Below are 21,032 nucleotides of genomic sequence, written 5' to 3' on the forward strand. Positions count from 1 at the left end.
AAAAACTTATCGGATTTGTTGAAGAATTTTTTTTGTAAATCGTCATATTTTGACAAATATTTTACATCAGCCCCTCAAAATTCCTGTTAAAGTTTTCGAGATGTTTTATGAATTAATTTGAGGGATTCACATGTTGTTTTTGAAGATTTTTTATGAAATTTCTGAAGGAATTCTTGAAAAAAATACAAGGTAATATCTTGAATAAGTTTCTGAAAACTCCATAAGGGATTCCTATGAATTTTCTGAAGAGAATTCTGTTAAGTCTCTGCAGAATTAAACTTGATAGTTCTGGGGAAACTTCAGTCACAATCCTTAAGGACTTATTCAGAGATGTCTAGAGGAATCCCTGTCTAATTGTTGAAAGAATTCCTGAGAAACTTCTGTGAAATTTCTGTTGAAATTTGTGTAAAATTATTGGAGAAGTTACTGTAAAATCCCTACAAGAACTACTGTTAAATGCTCATGAGAATCCCTGTTAAATTTCTGAAGAATCTCTTCAAGAATTCATGTGAAATTCTTGGAGAAATTACTGTAATATTTCTAGAAAAAAAATCAGCGAAATTTTAGATTTTTATTTGAAAGAATCCATGTGGAATGCCTGGAGAAAATCATAAGAAATTTCTTAAGGAGTGCGTTGAAATGCTTGGCAAAAGTACTATCAAATTCTTAAATGGTTCTTAGGAAATTTCTGTAGCAATTTATAAGACATTCCTGGGAGAACTTTGCTGAAACTCGTGGAAGAAGTTTTGTGAAAATTCTGGACGACCTCTGATGTATGTTCTGTGCCTGAGAAAATCATGGAAACTTCTTGACGAGACTTCTTCGAGACTTCTGAAGAAGTTCCGCAAATGAAATTCTGGAAATATTTCTGTGAAACTCTTAGTGAAATTCCAGAAGGAGTTTATTTGACAGTCTTGGTGAACTCGCATGAAATTCATGTGCATTTTTATGAATTCCTGAGAATTTTTTTGAGAAATTTTTGTAAAAATTCTGGAGGCATTCCTATAAAATTCCTGGAGGAACTCCTCTATAATTCTTGAAGAAAATCTTATAGAATTTCTGAATGAGTTGATGAAAAATCACCATAGGTTTTTTTTTGAGGAATTTTTAAGGAACTGGATTTTTGTGTGAAACTTCCGAAAATATTTCTGTTAAATCCCTGCAGAATTTTCATTGAAATTTCTGCATGAATTTCTGTCAATTTCTATCAGAAATACATGTCAAATTCCTAACTAAAAAAAATATGGAACTCTTTAAGGAACTCCTGTAAAATTTCTGGAAATCTCTGTTTCATTCCTGGAAAAAAATCAGTGATTTTTTTGGAAAAATGCTTGTGAAGTTTTTGTGAAATTTGTGGAGAAATTCCTGTAAAATAATTCCTGTAAATTTTTTGTGCATTATCTGCAGAAACTCCAGTACTGAAGGTATTTCTGTAAAATGCTTTGGAAATTTCTGTCATATTAACTAGGAAATCCGCATGGCGAAATTCTTGAAGGAGTTCGTTGGTTCTGCGATATTGCTGAAAAAATTTCTATTAAATTTCTTGAGGAATTCCTGTGAAATATTTGGAGATTTTTTTTTGTGAAAATCCTGGTGCCATTCTTTATGAATTCCTGGAAAGATTTCCTGTATAGTTCCTGCAGAATTTACTTTGACAGTACTGGAGAAACTCCAGCGCAAAACCTTTAGAATTTTATAAGTTAAAAAACACAATTATAAAAATAAAAAAAAAAATCTAGAATTTTGTGAAATTCCTATGGATTTTGTTTTGGTTAATCCTGGAAGAATATCTGTGAATTCCTTGAGTAATGTTTATCAAATATCAGTAAAAATTTCTGTGAAATTTTTGGATAAATGCTAAATAATTCCTCGTAAAATTCATGTCAAATAACTGGATAAATTCCTGTGAAATAATGTAATTTCACAGGAATTTATCCAGTTATTTGACATGAATTTTACGAGGAATTATTTAGCATTTATCCAAAAATTTCACAGAAATTTTTACTGATATTTGATAAACATTACTCAAGGAATTCACAGATATTCTTCCAGGATTAACCAAAACAAAATTTTTGCATGAATGTCATTTTTTTTAGAATTACTTTGAAATGCTTGGAGAAATCCATATCAAATTCCTTACGGCGTTGGTGAAATTTTTGAAATTCTCAAAAATTTCTGGAGCACTTCCTGTAAAATTCGTAGAAAAACTTATGTGAAATGCTTTGAGAAATCTATGTCAAATTTCTGAAGAATTTTGGTGAAATTGGTGGAATAATTCTTTTAAAATTCCTGTAGAGATTTCTGTGAAACTCTTGGAGAAGTACATGTAAAACTTTTGCAAAAAATCTTGAAATGGAGAAATTCGTGTGATATTTCTTAAGGAATTCCAGTGAATATCAATATGAACTTTCCAGAAGTTTTTTTGTGAAATTCGTGGTAGATTTTTTTTAATTTCTGGAGGATCAGAATTCCTTTCTGATTTTATTTTCTGTAGAAATCCTGAGAAAGTTCGGGAGATATTTCGGTAAAATCACTTTTATAGGAAATTCCCTATGAATATCTGTGATATGCCCACCCTATGGAATTTCTATAAAATTTCTGAAGGATTTCTGTGACATTTCTAGAGATATTTCTATGAAACTACTAAACGATTTCCTGAGCAATTATCTAAACAACTTTTGGGGGAAATCCTTTGAAAATTCTGGAAAAAAATCTCTGGTATATTTTATGCAGGAGTTCCAATGAAACTCTTTGAGGTATTTCTGCAGAATTTTCTGTGACTATTTGGAGAAATCCTTTGAAATGTCTGAAAATGTTACTGTGAAACTCCTGGAGAAATTTCTCAAGGAATTCATATGACAGTGTTGGTTTATTTCCATGATTTGCTTACTGTGGAATTCTTGTAGAATATTTTGGGAAAATACAGGAATCATTACTTTGAAATTCTTGAAAATCCTTTGTAGTTTTTGTAGAAAACCTTGTGGAATTTCTGAATGAGTTCTTGAGAAATAACTATAGGATTTTGATGAAATTTCTGTGAAACTTTTGATGGAGTTTCTGTGAAATTCCTAAAAAGATTTCTGCTTTTAAGTCTGTTCGGAGCTGGTTCTCCGGACTTGTGGGGACACTCGCGACGAAGTAGTGGTCTTCGGATGTGGTTCTGGGACTCGAAAAATAACGCGACGAGGTTAGGGTACGAAACACGTGATACGCGAGAATGGCACACGTTGCTTTATTGTAGCGATAGCAACAACGATGTGTACCGCGTGGAGATGTATACTGTTCTGATTACAATGGTATTATCTGCTATGGCAATAGGTGGAGAGAGTGTGGTTATTCTCTGCTTCTCTGCTTTGGGCAGTGAGAAAGAGAGACCTGTTCGTGTAGGGTAAATATAATAAATATAGACGGTTCCTAACATTCCGCCCACCATTGAAATATACATTTCAATACTAACTCCTATCCTGACTAAGCTTAATGAACTACTAAAACTATGTATAACAAATTCAACAAATATTCAATTATCTCTACAATTCTATACTCCGTAGTATCAGCTACTCGTCGGTTGTCAATCACCGGATTAAGATTCGGTGAACTTCGGTCAGTAGATGTCGTTGAGCCAGGTCAGTCCCCTCGGTCGTTACGGCGATCAATGTCCAGAGTGCCTGCCAATACGGTTAATTTTAGGTCGGAGAAAACAAGTTTCAGGAAATGAAAACTAGATACTTAACTTGGGAGGAGACCATAGGGCCTCCTCCAATCCGACAACGCTTGTGTTGCTGGGACCGCGAACTACTGGAACTACGCTGCTTCCTGGTCCTCGAGTAGGTTGTCGGGAATCGGTAGAACGCACACGCGTGTGATGGATCTCTTGAAGATGCCGTCCTTAGTTCGGATGTTGACGACCCGGATGAGTCCGTCGTTTCCAGGGAACGTTTCAATTACGCGGCCGAAACGCCACTTCTGCGGTGGCAGATTGTCATCGCGAACTAGAACCATAGTTCCAACGCGAATGTTGTTTCGCTCGTGTGTCCATCGGGTTCGCTGTTGCAGTCCCGATAGGTATTCGGTGGACCATCGCTTCCACAAGCGGCGGACGAACTCCTGTGTCATCTGCCATTGAGAAAGCCGGTTGCAAGGAACTTCTTCGTATGAGGGCTCCGGGATTGCAGTCAGCGGTCGATGTACCAGAAAATGACCTGGCGTGAGGACGTCCAAGTCTTCTGGGGAATTGCTGAGCTGCGTTAACGGTCGAGAGTTGAGCAGTGCCTCGGTCTGCGTAAGCACTGTGTGAAACTGCTCGGGTGTCACCATTGCGTTTGCAAGTGTGCGACGGAGATGGGTCTTAAGGGATTTAACCGCTGCTTCCCAGATTCCCCCGAAGTGCGGCGATCTCGGAGGAATAAACGAGAACTGAATGCCCTCAGCGGAGCATTGTCGTTCGATATCCACGCGATTCTGCTGGGTCCGAAACAGATTCAGGAACTCGTTCAGTATTCGGCGAGCGCCGACAAAGTTTGTCGCATTGTCGCAGTAAATGGTCTGCGGAACTCCTCGGCGAGCAGCAAACCTCTTCAGGGAAGCGATAAACGAGTCGGTTGACAAATTGCCTACCAACTCTAGGTGTACTGCCTTGGTTGATAGACAAACGAAGACAGCTACAAAAGATTTCACCGGCGCAGCTTTCCTTGTCGGAGGTCGGAGATAGAAAGGTCCGCAGAAATCCACCCCAGCGTTCAGGAACGGCAACGCTGGCGATACCCGAACTGGTGGCAAGTCTGCCATTATTTGTTCTGCGAAACTTGGCCGATTTCGAAAACAGGTAACGCACTCGTGCGTAACCTTTCTCACGACATCACGTAACCGGAGAGGCCAGAACTTCGCACGAACGCTTGCTATCAGGAGAGTCGGTCCAGCATGTAGTTGACGAAGGTGGTAGTGACGAACGACTAACAGCGTGAACGGATGCTTGTTGTCCAAGATTATAGGTTGCTTCTGAGCGTACGGGACAGCTGCATTGTTGAGACGTCCTCTAGTGCGAAGAATACCATTGACGAGAACTGGAGACAGAGTTTTCAGCTTCGACGTTGACTTCACTTGACCAGTGGTGCGGATAGAATGCAGGTCTTCCGGAAACGATTCCTGTTGAGCAAGTTTGGCCAAACTACACAACGCTTCGTCCAACTCTGCTGTGGTTAAGGCTCCGGATCTGCGGCTAGGCACATTACGTATCTTCGAATTGTAGCAGAATCTCTGTATGTAGGCTACCAATCTGACTAGACTGGAGAGAGACGATTTCAGGGCGAATATTGAACTTTGGACGACTGTAGGCAGCGAAACCGTGGGTTTATCCTGGAGTTGCTCTGAACTGAAGTGATCGTCGGAGGTTTTGACTAACGCGGGCCAGAACCGGTTGGGTTGCTGCAACCACTGTGGTCCCTGCCACCACAGCATGTGGTCTACAAGCTCCGTTGCAGACATTCCCCGGGATATGACATCTGCTGGGTTATCGATGCCTGGAACGTGTCTCCAGCTTCCAGCAGCGGTGATTTGCTGAATTTCAGCCACCCGGTTGCCAACAAAAGTTTTCCAATGAGACGGTGAAGCGGACAACCAGTGGACAACAATAGTTGAATCCGTCCAGAAGAAAGAACGGGCTTGAATACGAAGACTGGTTTCCACTTTTTCGAACAAATGGCTGAGTAGGATAGCACCACAAAGTTCTAAAAGCGGTAAGCGAATAGTTGAACCAAATTTCTCGGTTCCCGTCGGAGCCACTTTTGACTTAGCTGTTAGCAGATGAACCGAGACGATTCCGCTAGACGAAACTGTGCGGAGGTAGATGCACGCGCCGTATGCGCGTTCGGAGGCGTCACTGAACCCATGCAGCTCTACGTAGACTGGATCGTTACAGGATGCCGCCCACCGTGGAATGGTAAACTCGTCGAGAATTTCGAGATCATTTCGGAAGGATTCCCAGAATTGCTGTTGGCGATCGTTGAGTGGATTGTCCCAGGAAACCTTCGCTTTCCATAATTCCTGCATGAAGAGTTTCGAGCGTAGTACCACTGGCCCCAACAGGCCGAGAGGGTCGAATAACCGTGCTGCCTCAGAAAGCACCAATCGTTTGGAAATAGCAGCGTCCTGGGTCCAAGTGGGTATTTTGAAGCGGAAGACATCTTCGTCTGGCTGCCAGAGCAGCCCCAAGGTTTTCACAGGCGAGGATGACGAATCGAGCTCCACCAGACTTCGATCTTCTCGAAACTCTGCTGGAATATGCTGTAGAATAGCCGAACTGTTGGATGCCCATTTATGCAACTTAAATCCAGCCGACTGCAAGAGATCAATCAGCTCTCGGCAAAGTTCAACACCTTCTTCTTCCGATGCTACTCCCGTAAGCAGATCGTCAATGTAGAAGTCTTTTGACACCGCCTCTGCGGCCTTTGGGTGAGTCGATTCGCCGTCAGAGGCGAGTTGCTGGAGACAACGTGTCGCCAGGTACGGAGCTGCCGCCGTACCATAAATAACCGTCAGCAATTCGAAGGTTTGGAGGGGGTCCGACGGTGACGATCGAAATAAAATACGTTGCAAGGGCCGATCAGATGGGGATACCAACACTTGCCGGTACATTTTCTGCAAATCAGCGACGATGACGAAGCGAGGAAGTCTAAATCGTAGGATGATGCTGTACAGGTCGTCCTGGACAACTGGACCCACCATCAGTGCTTCGTTCAACGAGACACCAGTATCAGTGGGGCACGACGCATCAAAGACGACGCGGAGTTTCGTCGTGACACTCTCCGGTCGAACTATGCAATGGTGAGGCATATAATAGAACTTCTGTCCGGGAATCACAACTTCTGCGCTAGTATCGATCGGTGCCATGTGTCCTAGATGAACGTACTCCTGTATGAAATCGGTGTACGCCTCCAACAGTGAAGGATTCGCCTGAAGTCGTCGTTCCAGGGACAAAAAGCGTCGAGTTGCAATGGAACGAGAGTCTCCCAACCTATCCAGAACATCGGGTTTCTTCGGTAGTGACACCACAAATCTTCCAGTGGAGTCTCGAATAGTGGTGGCGGCAAAATGGGTTTCGCATTTCCGTTCTTCCGTGGAGAAGGTCTCGTTGGTATTGCACGACTCAACTTCCCAGAAGCGAGCAAGCTGATTTTCCAACTCAGCGTTGCTGCAGACTAGCGTGGTGGCAGACAGGCTCGAGTCCACCGTATTCACCTTTCCGGATACTATCCACCCAAAAACCGTTTCCTTCAACTGGGGTAGTTCCAGTCCGAGGTCGACGAAACCTTCTAGCAGTAGACGATAGTACACTTCGGCTCCGATGATAGCATCGATGCGATTCGGCTCAAAGAAACGAGGATCAGCAAGTTGTACGGATGGAGGAATCTTCCAGGAGGCTACCGACAACCGGTTCGACGGCAAAATCGGCTTAAACTCCGGCAAAATGTGGAACTTGAGGTCAACAGCAAAATCTGTACAACGCGATCGTACGATTGCTGTCGTCGATTGCCTCGACACAGCAGCACTGGGACCCACACCTTGGAGAGAAAGCGGGTCGTTCTGCCGACGTAGATCCAATTTCTGCGCCAAATGTTCACTCATCAGATTTCGTTCGGAGCAGCAATCAAGGAGGGCGCGAGCGAACTGGACATTCCCGTTGTAGTCAGCTATCTTGACGACAGCAGTCGAGAGAAGAATCACGCTACTATCGGCAGTAGTAGTGGCAGGAAGAGCGACTGTACGAGAGGTGGATGGGCCAGCGGAGGGTGCGGTGGTAACTGTTTGCGATTGCGAAGCGGAGGAAGGTGCGATTGCGGGCTGACTTTGTGGAATAGCGGGTTTCGTGGGTTGCGATTGCGAGTGATCTTGTCCGTTGCTTGCTGGGCGCAAATGCAGCATCGTATGGTGCTTTTGACCGCAGGCACGACAAGCTGAGCTAGGACAAGCCCTGACCAAGTGGGAAGAGGAAAGACAATTTAGGCACAAACCAGCTTTCCTGACTGATTCAAGCCGTTGGGAAGGATTCATACTGATAAAGGATTCGCATTTGAAAGGAGAGTGAGAGGATTTTTGACAGTGTGGACAAACTTTTTTCTGAGTCGTAGTAGTTGTGAGAGTCGAGCCGACCTTGGATTTGGTCGTCGATTTCCCATGATCTTGACGAGAGTCCGAACTCCGAGTTTTCATGGATGCCAGGGGTTGTAGGGTTGCGAGGTGATCCCGCAGAAACTGCAACAAGTCCTCGTACTTTGGTGCTTCACGAGAGTTGTGAGCACGCTCCCAATGCCGTTGCGTGTCAACATCGAGACGTGTATACAGAATATGAGCAAGCAAGTGAGTCCACCCATCTGTCTTCAGTCCAATTTTACGCAGCTGTAGAAGATTCCGCTCGTACGAGTCGATGAGACCAACTAGAGCGTCGTACGATTCCCGCTTGATGGGTTCGGCATTCAGGAAACTGTCCATCAGTGCTCGAGCGATGATCTTTTTGTTCTCGAACCGTTGTTCGAGCATCTGCCACGCGACATCGAAGTTGGCCGCCGTCACTTCAATGGATTCCACCACCGTTCGGGCTTCTTTTGTGAGCACGGAGAGAAGATAATGGAACTTATCGACCGGCGAAAGCGAAGCATCTTTACCGATCATGCTCTGGAAAGCGTCACGAAAACTCAACCAATCTTTCACACAACCGTCAAAAGAAGGGATTTTAAAAACAGGGAGATGGATTCGGGAGTTAGGAATGTGGCCGGGCGGAGCGGAAGAAGCTACAGCTGTCTGATTGCCTCGGTGCGACGTTAGGAAATCTTTCGCATCGAAGTACCTGTCCTCAAAATCCAGGCGAGTTTTTCTGTTGCCAGCTTCGACGTCCTTCTTCAGCTGCTCCTCCTTGCCTTCCTCAGAGGACAATTTTAAATCTTGCTCCTGTCTCACTTCAATTTTCGCACGGTTATCACGAAACTCCTTGAAAAGCGTTTCCAAATGCTCCAAGCGTGAAGCAATCCTGACCGTGTCACGTGGTGCATTGAAATTTGCAACGAAAGCTTCCACGTTGGCCATGGAGTCCATGTACCCCCGCTCGATCTTGCATAATTCGCGCAAAGATGCCATGTTTAGATCAATTCCAGATATTTTTCCAAATCGCAAACCCAATCAAATTCCAAAAGACGTAGCGTGGTCAATTGCCAAAAAAAATCAATCAAATCGCGAACAAATTCCTTATGTACTATAATGAAACTCGCATGCAAGCTATATTTGTATTTAACAATAGCCGTACCTTGATGTGTGTGTGTACTCACGCTAACCTCTTTGTTCGCTGACCCAAGCCACGCTGGATTCACCAGGTTCTGGAGGAAGGTGTCGAAATGCGCCTCGAAAACGCCGAAATGCTCCGTCTCCGTGGTATCCGTGCCTTGGGGACAGGCCGTAGTAGTAATTCCGGTTGCTCTACCGGATCCGCAATCGTCGAATCGGAATTCGACGCCAAAATTGCCGCTCGCAATGCAGCACACTAGAGGCAGCGTTGGCTGTGACACTATCACCACACACAAATGAACACTTTTTTCGCCAGTTTTTGGCCACTAAAACGCACAAATCCGGTTCGAAGGACCATTAATGTTCGGAGCTGGTTCTCCGGACTTGTGGGGACACTCGCGACGAAGTAGTGGTCTTCGGATGTGGTTCTGGGACTCGAAAAATAACGCGACGAGGTTAGGGTACGAAACACGTGATACGCGAGAATGGCACACGTTGCTTTATTGTAGCGATAGCAACAACGATGTGTACCGCGTGGAGATGTATACTGTTCTGATTACAATGGTATTATCTGCTATGGCAATAGGTGGAGAGAGTGTGGTTATTCTCTGCTTCTCTGCTTTGGGCAGTGAGAAAGAGAGACCTGTTCGTGTAGGGTAAATATAATAAATATAGACGGTTCCTAACAAAGTCCCTACTGAATTTCCTGAGAACTTTTTTAGGAAAAATTTCTGTATATTTCCAGCAGAAATTCATGTCAAATTACTGAAGAATTTTTGTGAAATACTTTCGAGAACTCCTATGAAATGTCTGGAGGACTCACTGTCAAATTCTCGGAAATATTCCGGTGAAATTCATAGGAGGATTCTTGTTAAATTACTGTGGAAATTTATGTTAAATTCCTGCAGGAGTTCTTGTGAAATTACTGTAAAACTTCTGAAAGAGTTTCTGTGAAATTCTTATGGGAATTTATGTTTATTATCTGAACGCACTCCTGTAAAGTTTCTGAACGTGTTTTTGTAAAATAACTTTCGGAATCCCTACAGAACTCTTGGCGATATTTCCGTAAGAGCTCATTTGTTAGTTTTAGAGATTTTTTTGCGAAAATTTGGAAAAAAATATGTGAAAATCCTGATGGCATTCTCTTGATACTCCTAGAAAGATTTCTGTACAGTATGCGGCAGGAAAAAATGCGAAAGGGTTTTTTCAACTTCAAACCTCATGTTCGTCCATTTGACGTTAACCAATCTATGTTTCAACATGCCATGATCTCTAACAGGCTAGTTTTATAAAAAAATAATTTAAAATGTTTACAAGACTGCGTCTGAACCTGAAGACAATCAGAATTTTCTATCCACTGAAAAATACACAGGTCGCTAAATTTCATATCTTATAATACATATTTTTTTATTTTCTCTACAATATCATTACATATATGTATATGTGTTTATTTTATCTGGTATGTGAAACTACATGGCTCTGGACTGGATTAGTATGGCCTGGTTTTTCATCGAATTGAAGATAATTTTAGTACTATTTTAGCCATTTTGTCTTATGACCATTGGGCGCGCAGTTTATTGATACCAACTTTTTAGGCTTACATTATCACATGTTAAAAATCAAATATGTTCATTTTTATTTTGTAGTGGTAAAATATAGACGTTGACTGATACACTGTCATAAAAAAAATTATTCCATATTCAGCGTGTGATAGCGCCTTGTAATTTTCACATTTTTTCCTGCCGCACCCTGTATAGTTCCCGAAGGAAATTTAATAGAATTTCTGAATTGATTGAATTCTTGTGGGATTTTTTTTGCGAAATTTTGGACAAATTTCTTTTTAAATTATTTATGAAATCTCTGAAAAGCTCCAAAAGGATTTTATGGGAAATTTATCCAGTTATTTGACATGAATTTTACGAGGAATTATTTAGCATTTATCCAAAAATTTCACAGAAATTTTTACTGATATTTGATAAACATTACTCAAGGAATTCACAGATATTCTTCCAGGATTAACCAAAACAAAATTTTTGCATGAATGTCATTTTTTTTAGAATTACTTTGAAATGCTTGGAGAAATCCATATCAAATTCCTTACGGCGTTGGTGAAATTTTTGAAATTCTCAAAAATTTCTGGAGCACTTCCTGTAAAATTCGTAGAAAAACTTATGTGAAATGCTTTGAGAAATCTATGTCAAATTTCTGAAGAGTTTTGGTGAAATTGGTGGAATAATTCTTTTAAAATTCCTGTAGAGATTTCTGTGAAACTCTTGGAGAAGTACATGTAAAACTTTTGCAAAAAATCTTGAAATGGAGAAATCCTCTTCAATTCTCGCATAATATCCTTCTTTATTTTTATTGAAGGAATGCGTATTGTTTTAACGTAGAAATTCTTTGACAATGCCTGGAGGAATTCTTGTCATTTTTTTTGGAGATTTTCTGCGAAATTACTTTAGGAATCTCTTTTGAATTGTTGGAGGAATTCCTGTTATATTTTTAGGCCACATTCTGTGCAAACCTTCGAGGAATTCCAAGAGAAATTGTAAAAAATTTACTTGCAAGAGATCATCCAAGAATTTTACTGAAATTCTTGGAGAATTTTTGGAGGAATTTTTGAGTTACTTCTCGAAGAATAACAGTGGAATGCCTGGAGTTTTTGAAGAAATTCTTTAGGAATTCCGAAAGAGTCCCAGGAGGAATCTCATGAAAGCTTTCCGGGATCACTACAGTCCAAGATTTGTTTGATAATTTGCTATGGTGTATTTTATCAACTAACTGAGTTTGATCAAATTTATTTAACTCCCTGAACGATGTAGCCAAACTTCACAGTATTCCATAGTTTCCCATCCACCATTTTCGATGGTTCTGATAATTAAGCGTGACAAGAAGTACCTTTGCTCACGCTGGCACCTCTTTTTTACTGCAATTCTAATTCGTCCGATCTGGCTGTCTGCACAAGTCACGTTTTAATTACGACGGTTTCGATGTCAACCCACCGACCGAAGAAATAATCACCCGACGCACGCTTTTGGTTGGAAAATGGAAATCCATCACGATACGCATTGCACGAATTGTTTTCAGTAATATTTGGCGTGGCGGGCCCTAGGCTGAGCGAGCCATGCTTAGACATTCAAATTGGGCAAGATGAATGGAAGAAATGGCTCATTCCAACAAACAAAACCACCCGCTTAGAAACATGTCGTGTTTTGTCGGATGATTTATTTGCTTTGCCCAATTGCTGGATCCAGAATTCATGGGCTGGTATTTATTATTTTCCCCCCAACAATGTTGTGGTAAACGGTGTATTTGCAGCGCACGCACAAAAAGCAGCCAGCCAGAGCAGACCCATTTTTGACGTGCATGCCAACAAACGATGAAGAAATGAGCGCCGCGACAAAACCTGTCGCAATTAATCATCCTCGGAGGTAGGTGGTCGGATCGGTAGGTACGAGGACGATGACGGTGAGAATGGAACATTTTATGGATGCTTATCATCCACCCATTGGGGAACGAGAGTGGAAAATGTTAATTTGAGTAAGTCGCGCCTCGAATGGGTCTGGTTGGTTTGTGAGGTCAATGTTTCCCAGAGGACGAGAAAAACAATTGACTTGAGATAGGCCGAGAACTTCACTCCCCTAAGTTGGAAGGTATGAATTAAACCATGCATGCTTCGAAGACTTCACTAAATATATCAGAACGATTAAACAGGCCGACAAATTCAGGAAGGATGTGTTCGCAATATGTTCCCTGCAATTTTATAAACGAGGAATCCAATTGCCTGTTAAAACTGTACTCGAAACGCCACCCTTTTCCACATAACTATAACTTGTTCTGTGGCTAAGGTGGTTAAAGCGCTGGACTAGCGATACGGAGTCGTGGGTTCGAATCCCTCCAGTGGTATTTTTTCACAATTATCTCTCAATTTGTCAATTAAATGCACTATGCCTTCAAATGCCTCAAGTTTTTACGTCTATTTCAGACGTACTGGCCGACTGGTATAACCGGAAATTGCCAGTTGCATGAACTTATGAAGAACTTGTGTACAACTTGGGTTCCACGGGGACGGGTACGGGTAGAATTCCAAGTAACCAAAAGTTCAGATAAGAGGGTACTTTATAAGCTAAGCAGCTTGTTCTAGGTTGCTCATTAGCCTTCTTATCAGTTTCATTTTTAAGTAATTTTGGAACTTGAAAGTTCAAGATAGCTGGATAGCCTTCCAAGCAGCTTCTGGCAGAACCTTTACTTTCTGTCAGACTCACAACCTTGTTTGGTGGTTGTGATTTAACATTGCTTCTGATAACACTAGTTTACAAAATAAAACGAAAGTCGTGAACTTCTGTCAACGACCAAAATTTTTGAAGCATAATTTAGCGCTGATTTCGAAACCGTGCTTCAAAAAATTTAAAGTAGAACAGTTTTTGAGTTTTAGCTCAATATCGAGTTTTACAACTTTTTAAAATATGGAATTTACTAAAATTCAAATATCTTTCGTTTTGTTCAACCAATTTTAAATCTTTTTCCATAAATTAAAAGCTGAATATCATACCATTCGATCATCTGAATACAGGTTTTCAGATTGATGAAATTCAAGATATTGGCGAGTTTTGGGAACGATCTCCTTAAATTTTAGCAAAATTTCCAAAAATATTTGAAGAAATGTATTTTTTTCAATGAGAAAAAACAATTTAAAAATTCTTTCTCAACGTTTATTTGACATATCATATGTAGGCGAGTTACAGTAAAAAAATTAGCTTAATCGGAGCATTGGTTACGGAGACTGAGATGTTTCAAGTGAGCGACATTGCTTGAAAATAGAACAAAAATCGATTTCAAATCATCAACCTTGTATGGAAAGTCGAAAAAACTTCCGCTCTACTGTATTTTTTTCCTTCGCGTTTTCGAATTCAGGGCATGATTCTACACCAAAAACGATCATCAACTTACCGAGTTCAAAAATGCTGTAAACTAGTGTAATTAGGGTATTGGTTCCCTTATTAAGCATGTGGCTCCCATTTTCATCCTACGAAAAACAAAGGATTGAAGCGTTGCTTGTTTTGTTTCATATTTTTGTATTTTTTGTTAGAAGTGAGCACGCATGAAAACAAAAAGAACGAAATCAAACGGTACCTGTTCGGACTCGTGTGTAGGTAGAAAAAACTTCCCTGTAGCGGTTTAGGGTGATTCGCTCAAAGCTAAAAAATGTATATTTATTTAGTGTTCTAGCATGTTCTTGGTTATGTATCAAGCATCTTACATTGTTTTTTTTTTCTGCAGACGATCCCACTATACGAGCTCGGAACGATATCTATCAAAGATCTCACTGTGGGTGTTGCATATTAGAATAGTTCAATAATTAATGTTAAGGAGAAACTTACAACTTAAGGAAACAATGAAAAAGGGTGTCTGGTTGTACCGCCCAATGAATGTTTGTCGTAATGCCTAATCTGGATAATATAAATTCGTGAAACATCGCATAATAAATCTTCGTACATTTTCTACTCACTGCACTCTACTTAGTATCAGCAAATTACAAATAAGTGCCACCAGTTCACTAAACCTCCGCAATAATTCAGTATCAAATTTCGCAATCATAAATCACATCTGCATTTGCACCAGCACGATTTCAGTCTTTTCATATCTTCTAAGCTACACTGAAATAAATTTTGTTGTGGAAATTACCGATTCCATAGTAAAATTACTAAATAACCGTACCTATGATTCTCAACCGACAACAAAATCTGTTAAGTTCACTGAAATATGATTGATGTAACAATGCATTGCAGTAAATTTGACTAAAAGCGTAGTCGCCTTAACAACAAAACATTGTCAATTCTTCCTGGACACGCATCTTACAACACGGTATGGTTAAAAATACAATGCCCAGCTGTAAAATTTAGATTATTTTTGGTAATGTTAACAGCACTGCTAGTTAAATTGACAGTGCTTTAGTGGAATTAACAGGAAATAGCTGTCGGTTGAGAATCATAGGTACGGTTAGTAATTTTACTATGGAATCGGTAGTTTCTACAACAAAATTTATTTCAGTGTACCATTGTCATGTAGATTGACGTATCTCCTTTCTTCTATAATACAATCAAACGTCGGAGAATCTACACCGTACCGTTCAGCCCCGGTGGTCCGAACAGTACCGTAATCACTTGTTTTCGAATAGGATGAACATGGGAGCGTGAGATTAATTATGGCACTCGTACCATATATTTTCACACACGTCACGCTGCAATGTACATTTGAACTGGATTCTCCTGCGTGATTGCCTGCTGACTTGCTACTGCGCTGCTGAAGAGACTGACAAAGTCAAGCTTACTACACTACTGTACAGATGTGCAAAGCTAGCTGCCGATAGAAAAACGATTCAAGTCAGACTTCACCCCCCAAGTAACACACTTGTCACAGAAGAGTAACGGCGACGCAGAAGTAACTTCAAAATAAAACTGAATCAACAATATTTCTCCATAATACACGGGTCGTGGCTGCCGTTCTCCATCCTTGGTCACGCCCGATGCTCGCCAAGTCACGCTCCACGTGATCCGCCCATCGTGCTCTCTGTGCTCCACGCCTTCTTGTGCCAACCGAATCTGTCACGAACACCAACTTTGCAGGGTTGTTGTCCGGGAGTCTTGCAACATGCCCTGCCCATCGTATCCTTCACTGATGCTGCGCGTTCGTATTTCACGGCTCACGTTATTGTAAGCCAGGGATCTCCAGTTGGTCTAGTGGTTAAGGCTATGGATCGCCAATCCGGAGGCGGCGGGTTCGATTCCCGTTCCGGTCGGGAAAATTTTCTCGACTCCCTGGGCATAGTGTATCATCGTATTTGCCTCACAATATACAAATTCATGCAATGGCAGGCAAAGAAAACCCTTCAATTAATAACTGTGGAATTGCTCAAAGAACACTAAGTTGAAGCGAGGCAGGCCAAGTCCCAGTGGGGACGTGGAGCCAGAAAGAAGAAGAAGAAGAAGAAGAAGAAGAAGAAGAAGAAGAGAAGAAACCATGCACAAAGAACACTTTCAAGCACTTGCAGAATGACGAGAGCTAAGAATGATCTTCGGCGCTGTACAAGATAACGGTCGGTGTTTGGCGGCAGAGGGTGAGCCACGTGCTCGCTACGTTCTGCGGTTGCCAATGCCAGAAGGATACGGTAGACAGGACATGCTACTAGAATGCCACATATCAATCCGTTATATATAGGAGTTATTGGAATGATGCATGTTGGAATGCCTAGAAAATGTTGAAAACTATATTGATAAACAACTAGCAGTTATTTTTTAGATATAATCAATGTAATCCATTTCTGAAAGCTCCGAAACTATAAACTTTTATTCATGGGAATATCTAGTAATCGTTGCTGCGTTACTCTGCTGGTGGCATAATTCGGGCGTTAATGGGTTAACCCTTTGAAGCCGGAATTTTTGTAATCTTTTATGTCCATTAAGTCCTCTTAAAGTTCAGTAAACAGTATCAGTTCAGTCGGGATATCCTAGGTCATCCAAACTCTTCTTGAGTTCAGATCCTAAAGTCTATGGGTGTAGCGGTAACTTCTTTAATTATACAATGCTGCGATATGTATGTAATTATTATTATTATTATTATTATTATTTAATATAATTCATCCGACAGTTAAGTCTACATGAATGTTAAGAGGTAAAAATTACAACACAAATATAAAACAGTCATCAAAAAGGTCATCTTAATCTTCTAATTCTGTTGCGAAACTTGTAGGAAGCCTCGCCAAACTCGAATTCCGACTCCACCGCCGAGAAAGCTCTAATAATAGACGTGAGCGGTTCATTGTAGCCGTAGTCTGTACGATAATACGTGGTCTGCAGTAGGGAAGAAGTCCGAAGCACGCGTTGAGGGATACGAAATTCTAACTGCGACAACAGATCTGGGCAATCCACTTCGCCGTTCAAAAGCTTCGCGGCAAAAGTTGCCTGTTGAACCCGTCTTCGATGCTCAAAAGTGTCCAAATCCAGCAACTGGCATCTATCCTGGTATGGAGGTAAATTAGCCGGATCGCGCCATGGCAAATGTCGCAACGCCAGCTTCACGAATCTCTTCTGAACACGTTCAATTCGAAGTATCCATGTTGTTTCATATGGACTCCAAACGATTGCGGAGTTTTCTAGCAGTGGCCTTACCAAAGAGCAGTATAATGCTTTTAAACAGTAGGGATCTTTAAAATCACGAGCGATTTTGGAAATAAATCCTAGTTGGCGATTCGCTTTCGATATTACTGCACTGTAATGTAGACGAAAATCAAGTTTTGGGTCCAAAAGAACACCTAGATCGTTCACTTTGTCTACTCTGTTTAGCTTAACTCCATTAACGTGGAACAATTCGTCATTGAAATAATCGTCATCATCAAATTTTGAAAAGCAGTTTTCTCGTTCAAAACTAAAGTTTTTGCAGCGAAAATATATTCACTGTATTCATCATGAGCATAGGGATTCAGTGAATACATTTTCATAATCATTAATTTGAGTTACAGCGAAAAAAACTGCTTTTCGATTTCGGAAAAATGATGACGAATGCTTGAGCCTTAATGTGGTAATCAAAACGGATGGGTTTCTTATTGCGATGAAATGTCATCACCACACATTTTGTGGTACTGACGGTTAGTCTACATCGCCGGCACCATTCTACGAAAAGGTACAAAAGTTTTTGAAGACGATGACAGTCTTGTTCCGTACGCACGACGAGGTAGAGTTTCAGGTCATCTGCATATTTCAGTTTGCACTTATCACCCAGTAATGCCGCAACATCATTAAAAACAATGTGAAAAGCAACGGTCCCAAGTTGCTTCCCTGAGGCACACCAGACGTACTGGAGAATGGTTTTGAAACACATGAATCAAGCTTCACACGGAGAGTCCTATTGGTCAGGTATGACAGCAACCACGTCTTAAGAGATGTCGTAGCACCAAGCTTAGCCAGTTTATAAACCAGAATCCTATGGTCTATCTTGTCGAAAGCAGCTTTAAGATCGGTTTAGATGACGTCGACTTGAGTGTTATGTTCCATAGCCGTAACGCACGTGCTGGTGAATGTTAACAAATTGGTAGTAACCGATCGGCCAGGAATGAAACCGTGCTGGTCTGTGGAAATGTAGCTCCTCGAGTGAATCAAAATAGCCTGACTTAGTATTATTTCAAACAGTTTAGATGCTGCCGATAAGCTTGTTGTACCCCGATAATTTTTGACATCCCGACGGTCCCCAGCTTTAAATACCGGAAACATGAATGACTGCTTCCACAATGTCGGAAATTTGGCTTGTTCGAAGGAGCGGTTGAAAATGGCAGCGAGAGGTTTGGCTAAAGCAGCTGAGCAACGACGAAATACCACAGCAGGAATGCCATCCGGCCCAGGTTTAACAGAGTTTTTCAGCTTCTTCGACGCAGCGATAACTTCTTCTTCAGTGGCGACAATCGTGTCCAGATTCAAAAAATCAGCAGGCACGTTACTTGCTGCTGATTCCGCCTCATTGTCGCTAGCTCCATCCTGATCAAAAATAGAAGCAAAGTGCTCTGCAAACATCTCACTCGCTTCCGCAGTACTAGATGCTTCTTTATCGCCAAGTCGCATGTTTGATGGAAAGCTAGAGTTTTTCCTTTTACTATTGACAAAACTCCAAAAACTACGAGGATTTCGCCGTAGATTCCCCTGAACTCTAAGAACATGGGATTTGTACAGGGCGCCATTAAGCTTACAGTAGGCACTGCTTGCACGTTTAAACGCCCTCTTATTGTCGTTAGTTTTGCACAGCCTGAGTTTCCGTTGGGCAGAGTTCCGCTCCCGTTTTAATTTTCGCAGTAACGGTGTACTCCAAGCAGGGGATAATGGGCGTCTCTCGAGCGGTACATTTGATTCTAACCAATTTTCAATTATACTACTAAATCTTACAGCCATTTCATCAGCATCAGGGCACTCCAAAACATTTGTCCAGTCCAGGTCCAATAAAAATTGCAAAAACAGAGGATAATCGATTTTTCGGTAGTCTAGCACTTTCGCTTCATCCTGCACGGTACGAGCAGGGTGAGCAAGTGAAGTAGAACTTGCCGGGAGGACCATAGCCAGAGGGGGGTGATGAGAATCAATTTGCAATAACGATTCGACAGATGCATCGATTTCCAACTCGTTCTCGACATTGTGGAAAACTTAAGTCGAGTGTGCGTCCCAGCTCATTGCGAATTGAATTACGCTGGCTTAAATTGACAAAGTCCATGCCATCGAGAAGGGCCATATTGGCCGTGTTCAACGATGATGTTTCAGCGAGACGGACTGTATAACCTTCGATAATCCATTTCAGAAGAGGTTGATTGTAATCGCCGCATACCAAAACTCTGCCAACTTTATCGCACACCTCCTTAACGGATGCGATATGCGCCTCTATAACTCCGACGTCTCGGCTTCGATCTGGTGGAATGTATACCGCGACGATGTTGAGCTTGGAACCTTTTATATTCGCCGTTACACAAACTTGCTCTAATCTCGTGCCATTATCTACTGTTACCAAAGTGCTAGAATGGCATCGTGCAACCGCAATCAATACCCCTCCAAAACAAGCTTTGTCGCTATTACGCGAGGACCGATCACAGCGAAAGACGTCATAAGCGGATCCAAACAGCTGAACGGAGCTAATGCAGTCGTCAAGTCCAGTCTCAGTCAAGATAATAACATCATACCCACAGTCAGCAGCGGCAATGAACAGCTCATCGACTTTAGTCCGGAGTCCCCGAACATTTTGGTAGTATGCCCAGATACGATTGTCTTCATCTTGCGTTGGATGATGCTTAGGCGAAGAGATGTCCCTGCAAAATGGGCGGGATTCAGTGTCCAGAGAAACTCTATAATTTATGTACTTGCCTGAGCGAGCAAGCTGGAAGACCCCTACACCTATTCCGAACACAGGAACGGAACGGCTTGGATGGCTCGAACAAACCGCAGGCGAAGCAGGAGAACACCGGCGAGGCTCGACTGTGTCGGGTGGCTTGGGGTCTTCCATAACGCTTCGTGGTGTGCGTTCCGTTGCGAAGGATGGTTGGAGAATCATCGACGAGGGTAGTACCTCCAGGCTAGCACCTACAGGACTTGCAGGTTTTGGAGATTGCTCGTTACAAACAACCATGCTGGGGAATGAACGAAATTCAGCGTACGAAGATACTCTATTATTTGTGTACTTGCCTGAGTGAGCAAGCTGGAAGACCCCGCACTAGCGTGCACAGGGGGGGGGCAAGGGGGGGCATGCACCATTTTTGCAATTCTTGCACCTTGGATCTTACCACGCAATGTTGAGAATCACTGAGCCATGGTGCACCATTGACACATACAATTTCTTAGTATCTCATGCACAACCATGATGTTCTCAGAATCATCTAGGCTAAACTCACGCACCATCTTCTAACTAATCAGTGATGTCAGCACCATATTCGAATAATATGCACCATTTTGGCATTTCGTATTCCAAAACTGTATTCCATGTACGTGAACCATGGTGACTTCGGCACCACATTGAATTCTAAGCACCATTTTTTGCAATTCGTGCCATACCACCTAGCCATACAAAATAACGAATATCACTGAATAACAGTGACGACTAATACAGCACACTAACATCATGCACCTTCTTCAAAGCTTTCAATACACCATCATGATGTCCACAGAATGATCTAGGTATCCACGTATTATGATGATCGCATGAAATGTCTTTTTATCAATTAAGTATCTAATACCTCATAC

General features: G+C 41.8%; 2 protein-coding genes across 2 annotated transcripts in view; one reads left to right on the forward strand and one right to left on the reverse strand.

Moving 5' to 3' along the window:
* LOC109421347 (uncharacterized) overlaps positions 1-21,032 on the forward strand; it is a 491,813-nt gene that overhangs the window by 23,449 nt on the left and 447,332 nt on the right. The window lies entirely within an intron of this gene.
* LOC134286022 (uncharacterized) lies at positions 3,802-9,126 on the reverse strand. The gene has a single exon (XM_062847583.1). It carries the CDS (start codon positions 9,124-9,126, stop codon positions 3,802-3,804), a length of 5,325 nt encoding a protein of 1,774 aa, XP_062703567.1.

The sequence above is a fragment of the Aedes albopictus genome, chromosome 2 (genome assembly GCF_035046485.1).
Source record: "Aedes albopictus strain Foshan chromosome 2, AalbF5, whole genome shotgun sequence".
Lineage (NCBI taxonomy): Eukaryota > Metazoa > Arthropoda > Insecta > Diptera > Culicidae > Aedes > Aedes albopictus.